The sequence below is a fragment of the Nomascus leucogenys genome, chromosome 7b (genome assembly GCF_006542625.1).
Source record: "Nomascus leucogenys isolate Asia chromosome 7b, Asia_NLE_v1, whole genome shotgun sequence".
Lineage (NCBI taxonomy): Eukaryota > Metazoa > Chordata > Mammalia > Primates > Hylobatidae > Nomascus > Nomascus leucogenys.
The window spans coordinates 66,361,587-66,381,954 of NC_044387.1; the positions used below are offsets into that span (position 1 = coordinate 66,361,587).

Below are 20,368 nucleotides of genomic sequence, written 5' to 3' on the forward strand. Positions count from 1 at the left end.
ATTTACCTCCCTTGGGATGCAAGGGGGTAGCATTTGTGGAATTTTGTGATCTGTTGCTTGGCAACTATATCTAAAACAGTTAAGCTTCTGCACTCTGTGAACTGTTGAGTCACAAAGTTTGGTGAGCCCAATCAATTGCTTCCTGCTACTAGAAGGAAATTAATTCTTCATTATGCAGAGGACTTGACAAGTTGTCATCCAGAGAGGCCATTAGTAGTTATGTCACACTTCTTCTACTTGACTCCACAAATTCTTCTGCCCTTTAGCCCTCTTACTTCTCAAGAGTTTGATCTGATCAGACGCAAGGCTGGAGCATCTTGGCAGGATGAAACACGATGGTCAGATTCTTCCGTGACAACATACACAGGCAGTTACCGGAAAAAACAACTGGACAAGTCCATGTGCAGCCAATTTTCTTTTAGAGCAGGACAACATGAGCCTGAGTGTAAACAGTAAGATTTCTTTGTAATTTGCACCTGGATATATCACTATAAATAGACAAGAGTGCTCTTAGAAGAAAGAGGTATTGTAGACCCTGAGAGACTTCATAGACTTTAACCCTCTATATTTTCTTTTGTAAATGTCAGCAGGAAGAAGAACTTAAATGTCAGTGACCAGCTGAAATTATGATCCTATTCTCTATTTAGTATTCCTAAAATTACATATAACTACCTAGTCCTGAAAGGATATGGATATGAATATTTGACTAAATTTTGGGTATTTGGGGTTCTCTTTTCAGCAAAAAGGTGCTCCTGAGAATTTCGCTTTGTTTCTTGTTTGGTTTTCTGGCTTTCAGGAGCTTAAAACTTCCTTCAGAGGATGAAGAAATTGATGAAATCCTTCCCTATTCCCTACCTGTGGTTATTGCATTTTCTGAGTGTTTTCTGTAAGCCAGGCCCTGTGATAAGCCCATAATCAAAAAAATTAATTTCAGCTTATAAAGTGACAGAACTATGGAAATAAGTAATCAGCACAAAGTAAGCAGATTTTGTGGGTGTCTGGTGAGGGAGGGAGTGTTGAGTGTCTGAAGAGAGCTCAGTAAAATAGGTTTCCTCCAAGCTGGTTTGAAAGGCAGGCGAGGTGGGGAATGGAAAAGCACACTGCATGGAGAAAGAACCATTTAGCCCCAAGCACTATCAAGGAGCTGCAAGGAGCTAAGTACATTTGAGAAAGTATAAGTGGGGATGTGGAAAAATTTCAGGACTTGTTATGAAATCTATCCATCTGTATATATTAATTGGTAAATATTTTATCCAAATTCTTGGAACATATTTTATAATCAGTTGAATTATTAACCTCAACTTCAGATAAGAGCAATAACCCACATAATACCCTGATAAATATTAGTTATATTTCCATCCAGACCTTTCCAAATCATCAAAACAAGCACTTAAAGCTAAAATGTCTCAGAAGTACTTCCCAACTGGGTGCATTATCTGGTTTAGTCCAACAAAGTATAATTTCTGCATTTTAAAAATAGCTCTCAAGTATATTGACACTTAATTAGCCTTGGACATCCCTTTGCTAATTCTGTGATACTTGAGGTTCATCTTGGCCAGGTAGTGGAGTTGTCTTAGTCCATTTTCTGCTTCTATAACACAATACCATAGACTGGGTAAATTATGAATAATAGAAGTTTATTTGCCTCAGGGTTATTGAAGGATGAGAAGTCCAAGAACATGGTGCCAGCATCTGGTGAGGATCATCTTATCGCAGAGGGTGAAAGGTGGAAGAGAGCACTTGAGACAGAGAGAGATACCAGAAACTGAACTTGGTTTATAACAGCCTCCTCTTGAGATAACTAACCTGCTCATATGATTAATCTATTTGTGAAGGTTCCACACTTATGACCTAGTCACCTCTTATTAGTCCTTACCTCCCAAAACTATTGCATTGGGGATTAAATTTCTAACACAGGAACTTTTGAGTGACACACTCAAACCATAAGAGGAGTCTTTAAGCACTGCTGAGGTCCTGTCTGAAAATAGTGTTTGAAAGAAAGGTGGTATCCAAACAGATCCATTTACCAGAGTAGGAAAAAAGGTACTATATTTAATAACTCTGAAAAAAATGCAGGAATAGGACATCTGGTGAAAATGTATAGAATTTGGAATTTTTTCCTATTCAGAGAGTGATCATTACGTGAATCATTCCAACCAAAGCGGCCTGTGACATTCCAAACACAAAAGAGCATGAGCTTGTGAGGTTCATCTGTTTTTGGAACCTCAGAAATGTAAATATATTCTTTGCACAACTATTCTTTATTCTATTAGAAGCTAAGAAGAAGCAAGTGTTATAAATGAAGATGAAGCACAACTCGAGCTCATTTTGAAATTACTGATTATATTCTAAATTTGCTTTGTTTTTAATCTTTTTCATGGCTGATTTTAGCCCCAAGGACAAATGTCTTTTTAAGTTCTGAGCAAAAGCTATTTGATTAAAATTCCATAAGGCTATAGAGAGACATTTTACATTGCTATAAAATCAGAATGTTCCAAGGAGAATTATTGCGACAAAACATAAAATGACTGATCATTTAAAGTGGGTTAAGTCAGGAAAGTATTAAAATACACAAAACATTTCACATTACACTTTTTATTCATCATATTTATTCACCTCATACATTGAATATTCATATTGTGTGAGATAGAAGAAACTTGGTAAAAGTCTTGATCATTTGGTTCTGAACCAGTTTTAACCGCAGATATGTAAATTTATAAACATAATCAAAAGGATTCTGAATTTGGAGAATGGAGATTAGTGTGATACAGACCTTAAGCTATTATGAAATATTAGTGTCAATCCCAGTTGTCTGCCAAGGTTAAAATAAGGGAAGGGTCACATTTTGGAATTCCTAAGACAGGAATGTGGCTCAAGTATAAATTATTAAGTCTTGATTCTTTCTGTATTCAAGACAAGGAATGAAATGGCATACAAATTGGGAAGAAAACTGTCTTTGTTCACAGATGACATTATCATCTACATAGAAAATCTGAATCAGCAAAAAAAAAAAAAATCCTGGAACTAATAAGCTATTATAGCAAGATTGCAGAATACAAGGTTAACATACAAAAATCAATTATTTTCCTATGTATGAGCAATAAGCAAGTGGAATTTTAAATAAAAAACGTAATACCATATACATTAGCATCTCCAAAAGTTAAACACTTAGGTATAAATCTAACAAAATATGTACAAGGTCTATATAAGGAAAACTAAAAAATTCCAGTGAAAGAAATAAAAAAAAGAACTAAATAAATGGAGGGATTTTTCCATGTCCATGGATAGGAAGACTGAATATTATCAATTTGTCAGCTCTTCCCAAACTCGTCTATAGATTAAATGCAATTCCAATCAAAATCCTAGCAGCTTAATTTCTGAATATCAACAAACTAATTCTAAAGTTTATACGGAGAGGCAAAAGACCAAGAATAACCAACACGATATTGAAGAAGAACAAAGAGTTGGAGGACTGACACTACCCAACTTTAGTGCTCACTATAAAGCCAAAGTAATCAAGATAGTATAGTATTGGTGAGAGAATAGATCAATGAAGTAGAATAGAGAGCCCAGAAATAGGTACACATAAATATAGTCAACTGGTCTTTGACAAAGAAGCAAAGGCAATACAATGGAGCAAATATTGTTCTTTTCAACAAATGCTGCTGGAACAACTAGACATCCACATGTCAAAAAATTAACTAAGACACAGACCTTATACCATTCACAAAAATTAACTCAAAATGGATCATAAACCTAAATGTAAAATGCAAAACTATAAAGCTCCTAGAAGATAACAGGAGAAACCTTAAATGACTTTGGGCATGGCAACGGCAATGATATTTTAGATACAACACCAAAGGTATGATCCATCGAAGAAATAATTGGTAAGTTGAATTTCATTAAAATTAAAAATATGTGTTCTGAGTAAGACAATGTCAAGAGATTGAGAAAACAAACTGCAGACTGGAAGGAAATATTTGCAAAGGACACATTTGAAAAAGAACTGTTATCCAAAATATACAAAGAACTCTTAAAATTAAATTAACAAACAATCCAATTAAAAAATGGGCCAAAGACTTTAAAAAACACCTCACCAAAGGGATATACAGTTGGCAAATAAGCATGTAAAAAGATGTCCCACTAGCCGGGCATGGTGGCTCACACCTGTAATCCCAGCAGTTTGGGAGGCTGAGGCAGGCGGATCACGAGGTCAGGAGATTGAGACCAACCTGGCTAACATGGTGAAACCCTGTCTCTACTAAAAATACAAAAAATTAGCTGGGCTTGGTGGCAGGTGCCTGTAGTCCCAGCTACTCGGGAGGCTGAGGCAGGAGAATGGCATGAACCCAGGAGGTGGAGCCTGCAGTGAGCCAAGATCATGCCACTGCACTCCAGCCTGGGTGACAGAGCGAGACTGTCTCAAAAAATAAAAATAAAAAAGATGTCCCACTACAACATATGTCATCAGGGAAATGCAAATTAAAATAATGAGATAACATTACACACCTATCAAGAGTGAACCCCTAAGGTAAACTATGGGCTTGGGCTGATAATTGATGTGTCTGTGTAGGTTCATCAGTTGTAACAAATGTACCACTCTGGTGGGGGATGTTGATAGTGGGGAGGCTATGAATTTGTAGGGACAGGAGGCTTATGGGAAATCTCTGTATGTTCATCTTAATTTTGCTGTGACTGAAAAACTGCTCTTAGAAAAAAAGTCTTTAAAAATTGAGGCAGGGGAAGCTGGGGAGTGGAGAGGAGGGCTGGCTTTAAATGGGATGGTCAGAAGGCAGGAAGTACTATTAGGGTTAAGGAGAGACATTTTCTAGCAACTAAATAGGAGGATATAGCAATCTTAAATTTGTCTGCATCTAGTAACATAGTCTCTAAGCTTATTAGGTAAAACTGAAAGAGCCAAAAGGAGAAATAAGTAAATACACAAGCATAGTTGAACATTTTAACATACCTCTCTGAGTAACTGATGGAAAAAAGCAAATAATAAAGGCAAACCAAATTTGAAGAACTTGATTAAGATACTTGTCCTAATTGACATAGCTATAGTATTGAACCTATCAAGCACAGAATATACATGTGTTTGACCATTGTGTCAAGTTCTACCAAAACACCTATTGGAACTGTATAAAATCTATAAATCAATTTGGTAAGAACTGACATTTTTACAATATCCTTGTATTAGTCCATTTTCACACTGCTATAAAGACCATATTTTAGGCCATCAAAAAGCAACAATTTTCAAATAATTCAAATCATACAGAGTATGTTTTCTGACTGTAGCAGGACAAGCCACAGACAAAACTCCTCAGACACCGAGTTAAAGAAGGAAGGGGTTTATTCGGCCAGGGGCATCGGCAAGACTCCTGTCTCAAGAGCCGAGCTCCCCGAGTGAGCAATTCCTGTCCTTTTTAAGGGCTCACAGCTATAAGGGGGTGTGCATGAGAGGGTCGTGCTCAATTGAGCAAGCAGGGGTAACGTGACAGAGGGCTGCATGCACCGGTAATTAGATCGGAACAAAACAGGATAGGGATTTTCACAGTGCTTTTCTATACAATGTCTGTAATCTATAGATAATATAACTGATTAGGTAAGGGGTCATCTTTAACTACCAGGTCCAGGGTGTGGCGCCGGGCCGTCTGCTTGTGGATTTGATTTCTGCCTTTTAGTTTTTACTTTTTCTTTCTTTGGAGGCAGAAATTGGGCATAAGACAATATGAGGGGTGGTCTCCTCCCTTATGACAAGTGTTATTAAGCTGGAAATCAATGACGAAAACAAAACTAGAAAATATCTAAATATATAGAAATTTAACAATACACTCATATAACCCATGAGTAAAAATGAAATCACAACGAAAATTAGAAAACAATCTTTGAATTGAATAATACATAAGTGTGATAAATAAAAGACTTGTGAAAGCCATAGCCAAAAGGTGAAAACAACCCAAATATACATCAATAAAGAAATAAACAAAATGTGGTACATACATACCATGGAATATTATTCGGCTTTAAAAAGGAATGCAATTCTGACACATGCTACAACATGGATGCACCTTGAAAGCTTTATGCTAAGGGAATGAAGTCAGACATAAAAAGACAAATTTTGTATGACATACCTAGGCTAGGCAAATCATACAGACAAAAAGTAGAATACATGTTACCAGAGGCTAGGAAGAGGGGGAAATGGGGAGTTATTGTTTAATGAATATAGAGTTTTTGTTTGGGTTGACTAAAAAGTTCTAGAGATGGATAGCAGTGATCATTGCACAACATTGTGAATGTTCTTACTTTCACTAAATGTACACTTAAAAATAACTAAAATAATAAATTTTCTCTTGTGTGCATTTTACAATAATCATAATAACAATGAAAACTTGTGAAGGACAGAACTTGTAGAATGCAGAGAGGGGCCCCCTGTATATCCATCCCTCTGTATATAACTGCATATACAGAGGGATGTATATTCTGTATGTTCACTGCTTGCACAAATTGTCAAAGTCAACTTTTTCAAAACTCTAAAAATTAACCAAAGGTTTGCAACAATCTGAGGAGTGTATACTCAAAGAAAACTAAAAAACCCTGGAAACAACAATGAGGTTTGCACCTTGTAACTTAATCACTCCCACCCCCTTGATAGTCCTTGAGAGCAATGCTGGTTACTACATTTGTTTGATTATGAAAATGATAAGTTCTTTTTAAAAATAAAAGTTCTCAAGTCACTCTCCTTAGAAATTATCATAATGAAGCACTGATGAATGTATGTTTAATAAGTGCTCCAGATGGATCTTTTTTTTTTTTTGTATTTTTAGTACAGACGGGGTTTCTCCGTGGTCTCGATCTCCTGACCTTGTGATCCGCCCGCCTCGGCCTCCCAAAGTGCTGGGATTACAAGCTTGAGCCACCGCGCCCAGCCAGATGGATCTTATATGATCAGAAAACAATGGGAAATGCTGTTTGGAAGAGGGTGAAAAATCTATTCTAGCCACATGGCATCCTGACACCAAACTTGATGTCACTTAAGGGGCTTCTGAGGAGTCACTCTTTCAGAAGACATTGGATTCTGTGCAGGGGTTTCCTTCTACCCCCTTTGAAAGAAAAATAAATCTTGGGGCCCCCAAATCACTAAACTAAAGGGAAAAGTCAAGCTGGTAGCTGCTTAGGGCCACCCTGCCTCCCATTCTATTCAAAGTCACACCTCTGCTCAATGAGATAGATGGGTATCTGATTGCCTCCTTTGGAAAGGCTAATCAGAAACTCAAAAGAATGTAACTCTTCATCTCTTACCTATCTGTGACCTGGAAGCTCCCTCCCCTCTTTGAGTCTTCCTGCCTTTGCTTCAAGTTGTCCTGCCTTTCCAGACCAAACCAATGTACTTCTTACATATATTGATTGATGTCTCATGTTTTCCTAAAATGTATAAAACTAAGCTGTGCCCTGACCACCTTGGGCACATGTCCTCAGGACTTCCTGAGGCTGTGTCATAGGCACACATCCTTAACCTTGGCAAAATAAACTTTCTAAATTAACTGAGACATATCTCAAATTTTCAGAGTTCACATCTCCTTTTCACTAGAAGACAAAATTTACTTTTCTATGTCAGTCTTGGACTCCTTCAATTAACCTCATTGTTGCTTAGGGGGAACACAAACCCAGAAAAGAGAAAAAGTTGTGATAACTGTGACTGAGCCTTTCAGAATAGTCCAAAATTGTTTGAAAAGCACTGGTTTTCCTTTCTGAATTGGCAGTTATAGAAACAAACCCCGGAGTGAAAAAGCAGCAGCATGTCAGATTATGCTTCTCAAATGAAGTAGCACTGTGCCAGGGCTCATGGAAAGCCACAGGACAAATAGGGAGCACTAGTTTGTTACAGCAGCAATACAAAAGTAACACACGTGGGAGGGAGAGCAGAAACATTTTTAAGTACAGAAAAAGCATATATGATTTTTATAATAAAGGAAAACATAGCATGATATAAAATTTTAATAAATATTTAAATTAAAAGAGGAAATTAAAAAGTTAGTACTTACCAGTAACAGTTAAAAATGATGTAAAAAATGCCACATACCAGCCTGGGGAACATAGTGAGACTTCATCTCTGCAAAAATCAAAAAAATAGCCGGATGGTGGTGACACATGTCTGTGGTTCCAGCTACTTGGGAGGCTGAGGTGGAAAGATTACTTAAGCCTGGGAGATGGAGGCTGAAGTGAGCCATGATTGTACCACTGCACTCCAGCCTGGGTGACAGAGTGAGACCCTACCTCAAAAAAAAAAAAAAAAGGCACCTACAACATGGCTAAAATAAGTCACAGCTCTAGGAAGAAATGTAATCAAAGATGTGCAAGATCTCCACTCAGAAAACTAGAAGACATTAGAGAAAATAGAGGCAATTTAAAAGGAGATACAAACCATGTTCATGAATTGAAAGATGATTGATGTGGTTTGGCTTTGTGTCCCACCCAAATCTCATATCCAATTGTAATTTTCACATGTCAAGGGAAGGTCCTGGTAGGAGGTGATTGGATCATGGGGGCAGTTCCCCCATGCTGCTTTTGTGGTAGTGAAAGGGTTCTCCTGATATCTGATAGTTTAAAAGTGGTAGTTTCCCCTGCATGCTGTCTCTCTCCTGCCACCACGTAAGATGTGCCTTGCTTACCCTTTGTCTTCTGCCATGATTGTAAGTTTCCTGAGGTCTCTCCAGCCATGTGGAACTGTGAGTCAATTAAACCTCTTTTGTTTATAAATTACCCAGTCTCAGTATCTTTATAGCAGTGTGAAAATGGACTAATACAAGGATATTGTAAAAATGTCAGTTCTTCCCAAATTGATTTATAGATTTTATACAGTTCCAATAGGCGTTTCTGTAGAACTTGACACAATGATTCTAAAATTTATGTGGAACTACAAAGAGCCAGGCAATAGCTGAGATACTCTCAAAACAAACAAACAAAAACAACAACAACAACAAAAAGGTGAGGGTCTTGTTCTACCAACAACAAACATATTATAAAGCTTCAGTAATTAAGGCAGGGTGCTTTTATGAAACAAGAATAAACAAAGACCAGTGGAGCAGAATCAAGAGCCAGAAACAGACCCATGCGTATACAAGTACTTGATTCATAAAAAAAGACAGCAGAGCGCAAAGAAAGGCGATGTTTTCAATTCCAAATAAATTAATTCAGATGAATTAAATATCAAAGTGTAAAAGGCAAATCAATGAAACCATTAGATGACAATATGGAGAATATCTTGATGATTTCAAGGTTGGCAAAGATTTCTTAAACAAAACACAGAAAGCACTAACCACAAGGAAAAAGTTAGATAAATTTTGAATTACCTTAAAATTAAGTAGTTCTATTCAACCAAATACAATATTAAGGGCATACAAAAAGGCAAGCCACAGAGAACAATATATTTTCAACTTAGTGACTGATAAAAGGCTTGCACCTATGAGACATATATGTACCTATATACATATATGTGTATACATATGAATTTGTAAAAACTCTTACAAATTAACACCAAAAAAACACAACCCACTAGAAAAATAGGAGACTTCAAAATTAAATCAATAAACCAAGATATCCAAATAACCGACAAACATACCAAAGGTGCTCAACCACGTTAGCAATCATAAAACGCAAATTAAAACCACAAAGAGCTTATGCTAAATACCCTCCAGAAAAGTTAAAATTTAAAAGACCATTAATATTAAGTGTCAACATAGACCAATGGCACAGAATAAAGAACCCAGAAATTAAGCCACACACCTACAGCCAACTGATCTTTGAAAAAGTCAACAAAAATAAAAAAGGAGAAAGGACACACTATTCATTAAATGGTGCTAGGAAAACTGGCTAACCATATGCAGAAGAAGAAAACTGGACCCCTACCTTTCACCATGTAAAAAAAATTAACTCAAGATGGATTAAAGACTTAAATGTAAGACTTCAAACTATAAAAATCCTAGAAGAGGCTGGGTGCGGTGGCTCATGCCTGTAATCCCAGCACTTTGGGAGGCCTAGGTGGGCGAATCATCTGAGGTCAGGAGTTCAAGACCAGCCTTGCTAACATGGTGAAACCCCCTTTCTACTAAAAACACAAAAAAACTGGCTGGGCGTGGTAACAGGCACCTGTAATCCCAGCTACTCGGGAGGCGGAGGCAGGAGAATCACTTGAACCCGGGAGGTGGAGGTTGCAGTGAGCTGAGATCTCACCATTGCACCCCAGCTTGGGAAACAAGAGCAAACCTCCGTAAAAAAATAAAATAAATAAAATAGGCCAGGCGTGGTGGCTAACGTCTGTAATCCCAGCACTTTGCAAGGCCAAGGCAGGCGGATCATGAGGTCGGGAGATCAAGACTATCCTGGCTAATGTAGTGAAACCTCGTCTCTACTAAAAATACAAAAAATTAGCTGGGCGTGGTGGCGGGCACCTGTAGTCCCAGCTACTCGGGAGGCTGAGGCAGGAGAATGGCATGAACCCGGGAGGCAGAGCTTGCAGTGAGCGAGATCGTGCCACTGCACTCCAGCCTGGGCGACAGAACGAGACTCCATCTCAAAATAATAATAATGTAATAATAATAATAATAATCCTAGAAGATAACACCTACGTAACACTCTTCTGGACATTGCCATAGGCAAAGAATTCATGACTAAGTCATCAAAAGCAAACACAACAAAAACAAAAACTGACAATTGGGACCTCATTAAACCACAGAGCTTCTGCATAGCCAAAGAAACTATCAACAGAGTAAAGAGACAACCCATGGAATGAGAGAAAATATTTTTAATCTATGCATCCAAAAAAGGATTACTATCCAGAATCCATAAGGTACTTAAATCAACAAGCAAAACCCAACAAACCCATCAAAAAGGGCACAAAGGGCCAGGTGTGGTGGCTCACACCTGTAATCCCAGCATTCTGAAAGGCCGAGGCAGGAAGAGGATTGCTTGTCCCAGGAATCTGAGACCAGCCTGGGAACATAGGGCGACCCCATCTCCCCACTCCCCCACCTCACAAAAAAAGAATTAGCCAGATGTGGTGGCATGTGTCTGTGGTCCCAGCTACTCAGGAGGCTGAGGTGGGAGTATTCATTGAGCCTGGTAGGTCGAAGCTGTAGCGAGCTATGATCATGCCACTGCACTCTAGCCTGGGTGACAGAGTGAGACCTTGTCTCAAAAAAAAAATTGCACAAAGGACATGAATAGACACTTCTCAAGAGAAAACACAACAAGTGGCCAACAAACATGAAGAAAATGCTCAGCATCACTGATCATCAGAGAAATGCAAACCAAAACCACAATGAGGTACCATCTCACACCAATCAGAATGGCTACTAATAAAAAGTCAAAAAATAACAGATGTTGATGAAGTTGAACAGAAAAGGGAACATTTATACACTGTTGGTGGGAACGTAAATTAGCTCAGCTCCTGTGGAAAGTAGTTTGGAGATCTCTCAAAGAACTAAATATAGAACTACCATTGACCCAGCAATCCTATTACTGGGTATATATCCCAAGGAAAGTATATCATTTCACCAAAAAGACACATGTGCTCGTATGTTCATTGCAGCACTATTCACCATAGCAAAGACATGGAATCAACTTAGGTCCTCATCAGTGGTGGATTGGATAAAGAAAATGTGGTATGTATACACCATGGAATACTACACAGCCATGAAAAAGAATGAAATAATGTCCTTTGTATCAACCTGGATGCAGCTGGTGAGTGAATTAATGCAGAAACAGAAAATCAAACGCAGCATGTTCTCACTTATAAGTGGGAGCTAAACAGTGGGTACACATGGACATAAAAATGGAACAGTAAACACTGAGGGCAGAAAGGGAAGGGAGCAAGGGTTGAAAAACTACCTACTGGGGGCTCTCTTTTCGGACTCAGCCCACCTGCACCCAGGTGAAATAAACAGCCATTTTGCTCATACAAAGCCTGTTTGGTGGTCCCTTCACACGGACGCGCATGAAATTTGGTGCTGTGACTCGGATTGGGGGACCTCCCTTGGGAGATCAATCCCCTGTCCTCCTGCTCTTTGCTCTGTGAGAAAGATCCACCTACGACCTCAGGTCCTCAGACTGACCAGCCCAAGAAACATCTCACCAATTTCAAATCCGGTAAGCGGCCTCTTTTTACTCTCTTCTCCAACTTCCCTCACTATCCCTCAACCTCTTTCTCCTTTCAATCTTGGCACCATGCTTCAATCTCTCCCTTCTCTTAATTTCAATTCCTTTCATTTTCTGGTAGAGACAAAGGAGACACATTTTATCCGTGGACCCAGAACCCCGGCGCCGGTCACGGACTGGGAAGGCAGCCTTCCCTTGGTGTTTAATCATTGCAGGGACACCTCTCTGATTATTCGCCCATGTTTCAAAGGTATCAGACCACACAGGGACACCTGCCTTGGTCCTTCACCCTTAGCGGCAAGTCCTGCTTTTTTGGGGGAGGGGCACATACCTCAACCCCTTCTCTCCATGTCTCTACCCCTTCTCTGATTTTCTGGGGCAGGGGCAAGAACCCCTCAACCCCTTCTCCTTCACTGTTAGCAGCAAGTCCCGCTTTTCTGGAGGAGGAGAAAGTACCCCAACCTCGTATCTCTGCACCCCGATCCCTTATTTCCACGCCCCAACTTCTTATATCTCTGTGCCCCGATCCCTTATTTCCGTGCCCCAACCTCTTATATCTCTGTGCCCCAACCCCTTCTCTGCTTTTCTGGAGGGCAAGAACCCCCCACCCCTTCTCCGTGTCTCTACTCTTTTCTCTGGGCTTGCCTCCTTTGCTATGGGCAAGCTTCCACCTTCCATTCCTCCTTCTTCTCCCTTAGCCTGTGTTAAGAACTTAAAACCTCTTCAACTCTCACCTGACCTAAAATCTAAGCATCTTATTCTGCAATGCCGCTTGACCCCAATACAAACTCGGCAGTAGTTCCAAATAGCCGGAAAATGGCACTTTCAATTTTTCCATCCTACAAGATCTAAATTCTTGTCGTAAAATGGGCAAACGGTCTGAGGTGCCTGATGTCCAGGCATTCTTTTACACAGCAGTCCCTTCCTAGTCTCTGTGCCCAATGCAAGTCGTACCAAATCTTCCTTCTTTCCCTCCTGCCTGTCCCCTCAATCCCAACCCCAAGTGTCACTGAGTCTTTCTACTCTTCCTTTTCTATAGACCCATCTGACCTCTCCCCTCCTCCCCAAGCTGCTCCTCGCCAGGCCGAGCTAGGTCTGAATTCTTCCTCAGCCTCCATTCCTCCACCCTATAATCCTTTTATCACCTCCCCTCCTCACACTGGGTCCGGCTTACAGTTTTGTTCCGTGACTAGCCCTCCCCCACCTGCCCAGCAATTTACTCCTAAAAAGGTGGCTAGAGCTAAAGGCATAAGTCAAGGTTAATGCTCTTTTTTCTTTATCCCAAATCAGATAGCGTTTAGGCTCTTTTTCATCAAATATAAAAATCCAGCCCAGTTCATGACTCTTTTGGCATCAACCCTGAGACACTTTACAGCCCTAGACCCTAAAAGGTCGAAAGGCCATCTTATTCTCAAAATACATTTTATTACCCAATCTGCTCCCGACATTAAATAAAACTCCAAAAACTAAATTCCGGCCCTCAAACCCCACAACAGGATTTAATTAACCTCACCTTCAAGGTGTGCAATAATAGAAAAAAGTTACGATTCCTTGCCTCCACTGTGAGACAAACCCCAGCCACATCTCCAACACACAAGAACTTCCAAATGCCTGAACCACAGCAGCCAGGCGTTCCTCCAGAACCTCCTCCCCCCAGAAACTTGCTACAAGTGCCAGAAATCTGACCACCAGGCCAAGGAATGCCTGTGGCCCAGGATTCCTCCTAAGCTGTGTCCCATCTGTGCGGGATCCCACTGGAAATCAAACTGTTCAACTCACCTGGCAGCCACTCCCAGAGCCCCTGGAACTCTGGCCCAGGGCCCTCTGACTGACTCCTTCTTGGCTTAGCAGCTGAAGACTGACGCTGCCCGATCACCTCGGAAGCCCCGTAGACCAACACGGACGCCGAGCTTCGGGTAACTCTCACAGTGGAAGGTAAGTCCGTCCCCTTAGTCAATACGGAGGCTACCCACTCCACATTATCTTCTTTTCAAGGGCCCGTTTCCCTTGCCTCCATAACTGTTGTGGGTATTGACAGCCAGGCTTCTAAACCACTGAAAACTCCCCCACTCTGGTGCCAACTTGGACAACACTTTTTTTTTTTTTTTTTTTGAGATGGAGTCTTGCTCTGTAGCCCAGGCTGGAATGCAGTGGCACAGTCTCAGCTCACTGCAAGCTCCACCTCCAGGGTTCACGCCATTCTCCTGCCTCAGCCCCCCGAGTAGCTAGGACTACAGGTGCCCGCCACGGCGCCCGGCTAATTTTTTGTATTTTTAGTAGAGCCAGGGTTTCACCATGTTAGCCAAGATGGTCTCGATCTCCTGACCTCGTGATCCGCCTTCCTCGGCCTCCCAAAGTGCTGGGATTGCAGGCGTGAACCACCGTGCCTGGCCTGGACAACACTCTTTTATGCACTCTTTTTTAGTTATCCCCACCTGCCCAGTTCCCTTATTAGGCCGAGATATTTTAACCAAATTATCTGCTTCCCTGACTATTCCTGGAGTGCAGCTGCATCTCATTGCCGCCCTTCTCCCCAACCCAAAGCCTCCTTCGTGTCTTCCTCTCGTATCCCCCCACCTTAACCCACAAGTATGGGACATCTCTACTGCTTCCCTGGCAACTGATCAGATGCCCGTTACCATCCCATTAAAACCTAATCACCCTCACCTTGCTCAATGCCACCATCCCATCCCACAGCACACTTTAAAAGGATTAAAGCCTGTTATCACTCGCCTGCTGCAGCATGGGCTTCTAAAACCTATAACTCTCCTTACAATTCCCCCATTTTACCTGTCCAAAAACCGGACAAGTCTTACAGATTAGTTCAGGATCTGTGCCTTATCAACCAAATTGTTTTGCCTATCCATCCTGTGGTGCCCAAGCCGTACACTCTTTTGTCCTCAATACCTTCCTCCACAACTCACTGTTCCGTTCTCGATATTAGAGATGCTTTTTTCACTATTCCCCTGCACCCCTCATCCCAGCCTCTCTTTGCTTTCACTTAGACTGATCCTGACATCCATTAGGCTCAGCAAATTAACAGGGCTGTACTGCTGCAAGGCTTCACAGACAGCTCCCATTACTTCAGTCAAGCCCAAATTTCATCCTCATCTGTTACCTATCTCAGCATAATTCTCATAAAAACACACGTGCTCTCCCTGCTGATCACGTCCAATTAATCTCCCAAACCTCAATCCGTTACAAAACAACAACTCCTTTCCTTCCTAGGCATGGTTAGTGCGGTCAGAATTCTTACACAAGAGCCAGGACCGCACCCTGTAGCCTTTCTGTCCAAACAACTTGACCTTACTGTTTTAGCCTAGCCCTCATGTCTGCGTGCAGTGGCTGCTGCTGCTTTAATACTTTTAGAGGCCCTAAAACTCACAAACTATGCTCAACTCACTCTCTACAGCTCTCATAATTTCCAAAATCTATTTTCTTATTCACACCTGATGCATATACTTTCTGTTCCCTGGCTCCTTCAGCTACACTCACTCTTTGTTAAGTCTCCACAATTACCATTGTTCCTGCCCCAGACTTCAATCTGGCCTCCCACATTATTCCAGATACCACACCTGACCCTCATGAGTGCATCTCTCTGATCCACCTGACATTCACCCCATTTCCCCACATTTCCTTCTTCCCTGGTTCTCACCCTGATCACACTTAGTTTATTGATGGCAGTTCCACCAGGCCTAATTGCCACACACCAGTAAAGGCAGGCTAGGCTATAGTACAAGCCACTAGCCCGCCTCTTGGAACCTCTCTTTTCCTTTCCATCGTGGAAATCTATCCTCAAAGAAATAACTTCTCAGTGTTCCATCTGCTATTCTACTACTCCTCATGGATTATTCAGGCCCCCTCCCTTCCCTACACATCAAGCTCAAGGATTTGCCCCCACCCACGACTGGCAAATTAGCTTTACTCAACATGCCCCGAGTAAGATAACTAAAATACCTCTTAGTCTAGGTAGACACTTTCACTGGATAAGTAGAGTCCTTTCCTACAGGGTCTGAGAAGGCCACCACAGTCATTTCTTCCCTTCTGTCAGACATAATTCTTCAGTTTAGCCTTGTCATTCCCTTCTGTCAGACATAATTCCTCAGTTTAGCCTTCCCACCTCTATACAGTCTGATAACAGATCAGCCTTTATTAGTCAAATCAGCCAAGCATTTTTTCAGGCTCTTAGTATTCAGTGACAGACTAAAGGTCTTTTAAAAACACACCTCACCAAGCTCAGCCACCAACTTAAAAAGGACTGGACAATACTTTTATCACTTTCGCTTCTCAGAAGTCAGACCTGTCCTCAGAATGCTACAAGGTACAGCCAATTTGAGCTCCTGTATAGATGCTCCTTTGTATTAGGCCCCAGTCTCATTCCAGACACCAGACCAACTTAGACTGTGCCCCCAAAAAAACTTGTCATCCCTACTATTTTCTGTCTAGTCATACTCCTATTCACCGTTCTTAACTACTCATACATGCCCTGCTCTTGTTTACACTGCCAGTTTACCTCCTCGTGCTATCCCCAAACTGCCACTCTTAGCTCTTGAGGTAAATAAATAATCTTTGCTGGCAGGACTATGCTGAATCTCCTTAGGCACTCTCTAATCAGAGGTCCTGGGTCCTCCCAATTCTTAGACATTTTATACCTGTTTTTCTCCTTCTCTTATTCCATTTAGTTTTTCAATTCATACAAAACCATATCCAGGCCATCACCAATAATTCAACACGACAAATGTTTCTTCTAACAACCCCACAATATCACCGCTTACCACAAAATCTTCCTTCAGCTTAATCTCTCCCACTCTAGGTTCCCACGCCGCCCCTAATCCCGCTTGAAGCAGCCCTGAGAAACACCCATTCTCTCTCTCCATACTACCCCCCCAAAAATTTTCGCCGCCCCAACACTTCAACACTGTTTTGTTTTATTTTTCTTATTAATACAAGAAGGCAGGAATGTCAAGCCTCTGAGCCCAAGCCAAGCCATCACATTCCCTGTGACTTGCAAGTATACGCCCAGATGGCCTGAAGTAACTGAAGAATCACAAAAGAAGTAATTATGCCCTGTCCCACCTTAACTGATGACATTCCACCACAAAAGAAGTGTAAATGGACGGTCCTTGCCTTAAGCGATGACGTTACCTTGTGAAAGTCCTTTTCCTGGCTCATCCTGGCTCAAAAAGCACCTCCACTGAGCACCTTGCGACCCTCACTCCTGCCCACCAGAGAACAAACCCCCTTTGACTGTAATTTTCCTTTACCTACCCAAATCCTATAAAACGGCCCCACCCTTATCTCCCTTTGCTGACTCTCTTTTCGGACTCAGCCCACCTGCACCCAGGTGAAATAAACAGCCATGTTGCTCACAAAAAAAAAAAAAAGAAAACAACAACAACAAAAAAATCTACCTATTGGGTACTAAGTTCACTATTTGGGTGACAGGTTCAATATAAGCCTAAACTTCAGCATCACACAATATATTCATGTAACATACCTGCACATGTAGCCCTTGAGTCTAAAAAAAAAACCTACTAAGTGTTGGTAAGAATTCCAAACAATAAGATCTCTCATATACAGCTGATGGGAATGTACGTTGATATTGCTCTTTGGCAAAAGTTTGGTTTTACTGTCTACAGTTGATTCTATGGACATTGTAGACTTAGCAATTCTACTCCAACTGAAATGCACTTTCACATGTACGTCGAGAGACATGTACAATAATGTTCTTAGCAGTACTTTTCATAATAGCCAAAAAAAACTAAAAGAAGCAAAATGTAGAATAAGTACTATTCATTGGCAGAAGAGTCAACAGCGGTGTAGTCATACAATGGAATACTGTGTAGTAATGAATAAGAAAAAACTATGGTTCCACTCAATAATCTCACAAACATAATGTTGGGCATTTTGGACCAGGTGACGTGCTGTATAATTCTGTTTATATAAAATTCAAAAAAACAAGCCCAAACTATGGTGTTTAGTGATAAAATATATTAAGAGAAGCAAAGAAGTGGTTCCTGTAGAAGTCAGGGAATTGGCCCAGTGACCACCTGTATCAGACCATCTGCCCCAAATCTACTGAAGAATAATTACTGGGGATTGAGCTAAAAAATCTGCACTTTAAAATTCATACACCCAGCTGATTCAACTGATGCTGTCAGTAGGAGAAGAAAGATGCAGGGTAGGCCACCAGCCCCTGTCTCAGGAATAATTAGGGCTGGTTTGTGTGCTGAATACATGTGTAGGAATATTTTAGGGCTCGTTAGGCTGAAATCTATTCTACTCTACTCCTGCCTCACAGAGTTACAGGTTCCTGAAGCATGAGGACCCTCCTCCCTCAATCAGAGGCCCTAAAATAATTGCCACCATGTGTAATTGGTAATCTACCATGTGTAATCTAGAAATTGATGACTTTGTTCATTCCATACAAAATAACCTGCGTTTCCCACCCAGTCCCTGCTTGCTTAGGGTGTCATATTTGGATTCAAGGAAACTGGGATACAGATGTGTTTCAAAGGATACACACTGCATCTGTGAGTCCCCAAGTTATTCCGCTGATATTAAGTTTTTAGTTTTTTCAGAAACCAACATAATTACTGTAATCTTTCTTATCCCATTCATAGCACTTATCTTATTTTGAAAACAGCTCCCTAGAGAAACACTCATAAATCCCTTTGAAATAATTATGAACTTAATGTTTGAGCTTTTCGTGCACAGAAGTTGAAAATATTACCCTTTTATGACAGATTAGAGAACAAACAAATCACGGAAGATGATAAGAAAGTCCAACTGTAGTTTATTTAATGGGATTGTGTGATTACAGTTGGGAGTATGGAAAGGGTGGAAGAAAACAAACAAATGTTTAAGAAACCAAATAAAAAGATGAATGATTTATATTCCTCTGAGTAAATACCCAGTAATGGGATCGCTGGGTAGAATGGTAGTTCTGTTTTTAGCTTTTTCAGGAATTGTCATACTGCTTTCCACAATACAGTGTACAAGTGTTCTCTTTTCTCTGCAACCTTGCCAGCATCTGTTATTTTTGACTTTTTTAATAATAGCCATTCTGATTGGTGTAAGATGGTATCTCATTGTGGTTTTAATTTGTATTTCTCTAATGATCAGTGATAATGAGCTTTTTTTCATATGCTTTTTGGCCACAGGTCTTTGTTTGAAAAGTGTCTGTTTATGTTCCTTGCCCACTTTTTAATGGGATTGTTTGTTTTTTTCTTGCAAATTTGTTTAAGTTCTTTTAGATGCTGGATATTAGACCTTTGTCAGATGCATAGTCTGCAAATATTTTATCCTCTTCTATGGTTGTCTGTTTACCTGTTGATAGTTTCCTTTGCTGTGCAGAAGCTCTTAAGTTTAACCAGATCCCCTTTGTCAACTCTGGCTTTTGTTGTGATTGCTTTTGGCATCTATGTCATAAAATCTTTCTGGAATATAAATCATTCCACCATAAAGACACATGCATGCGAATGTTCACTGGAGCATTATTCACAACAGCAAAGACATAGAATCAACCTAAATGCCAATCAATGACAGGTTGTAAAAAGAAAATGGGGTACATATACATCATGAAATACTATGCAGTCACAAAAAAGAACAAGATCATGTCTTTTGCAGAAGCATGGATGGAGCTGGTGGCCATTATCCTTAGCAAACTAACGCAGGAACAGAAAACTAAATACCGCATGTTCTCATTTATAAGTGAGAGTTAAATGATGAGAACACATGGACACAAAGAAGCGAACAACATGCCTGGGTGCAGTGGCTCATGCCTGTAATCCCAGCATTTTGGGAGATCGAGGTGGGCAAATCGCCAGGTGAAGAGATCCAGATCATCCTGGCCAACATGGTGAAACCCTGTTTCTACTAAAAATACAAAAATTAACTGGGCTTGGTGGTGTGTGCCTGTAGTCCTAGCTACTAAGGATGCTGAGGCAGGAGAATCACTTGAACTAGGGAAGAGGAGGTTGCAATGAGTCAAGATCACACCACTGCACTCCAGCCTGGTGACAGCGTGAGACTCCCTCTCAAAAAAAGAATGGAACAACAGACACTGGGGTCTACTGGATGGTGGAAGGTGGGAGGAGGGAGAGGAGGAGAACAAAATTGCTACCAGGTATTAGACTTAATACGTGGGTGATGAAGTAATCTGTGCAACAAACCCCCATTACACGAGTTTATCTAAATAACAAACCTTCAC

The 20,368-nt window shown here is 40.7% G+C and overlaps 1 protein-coding gene across 1 annotated transcript in view; it reads left to right on the forward strand.

Moving 5' to 3' along the window:
* Positions 1-219: 219 nt before the first annotated feature.
* Positions 220-20,368, forward strand: part of C7BH4orf51 (chromosome 7b C4orf51 homolog) — a 51,971-nt gene continuing 31,822 nt past the window's right edge. Inside the window, exon 1 of the mRNA XM_030815215.1 lies at positions 220-452. Within this exon, the coding sequence (XP_030671075.1) occupies positions 220-452 (233 nt within the window). The remainder of the gene's footprint in view (positions 453-20,368) is intronic.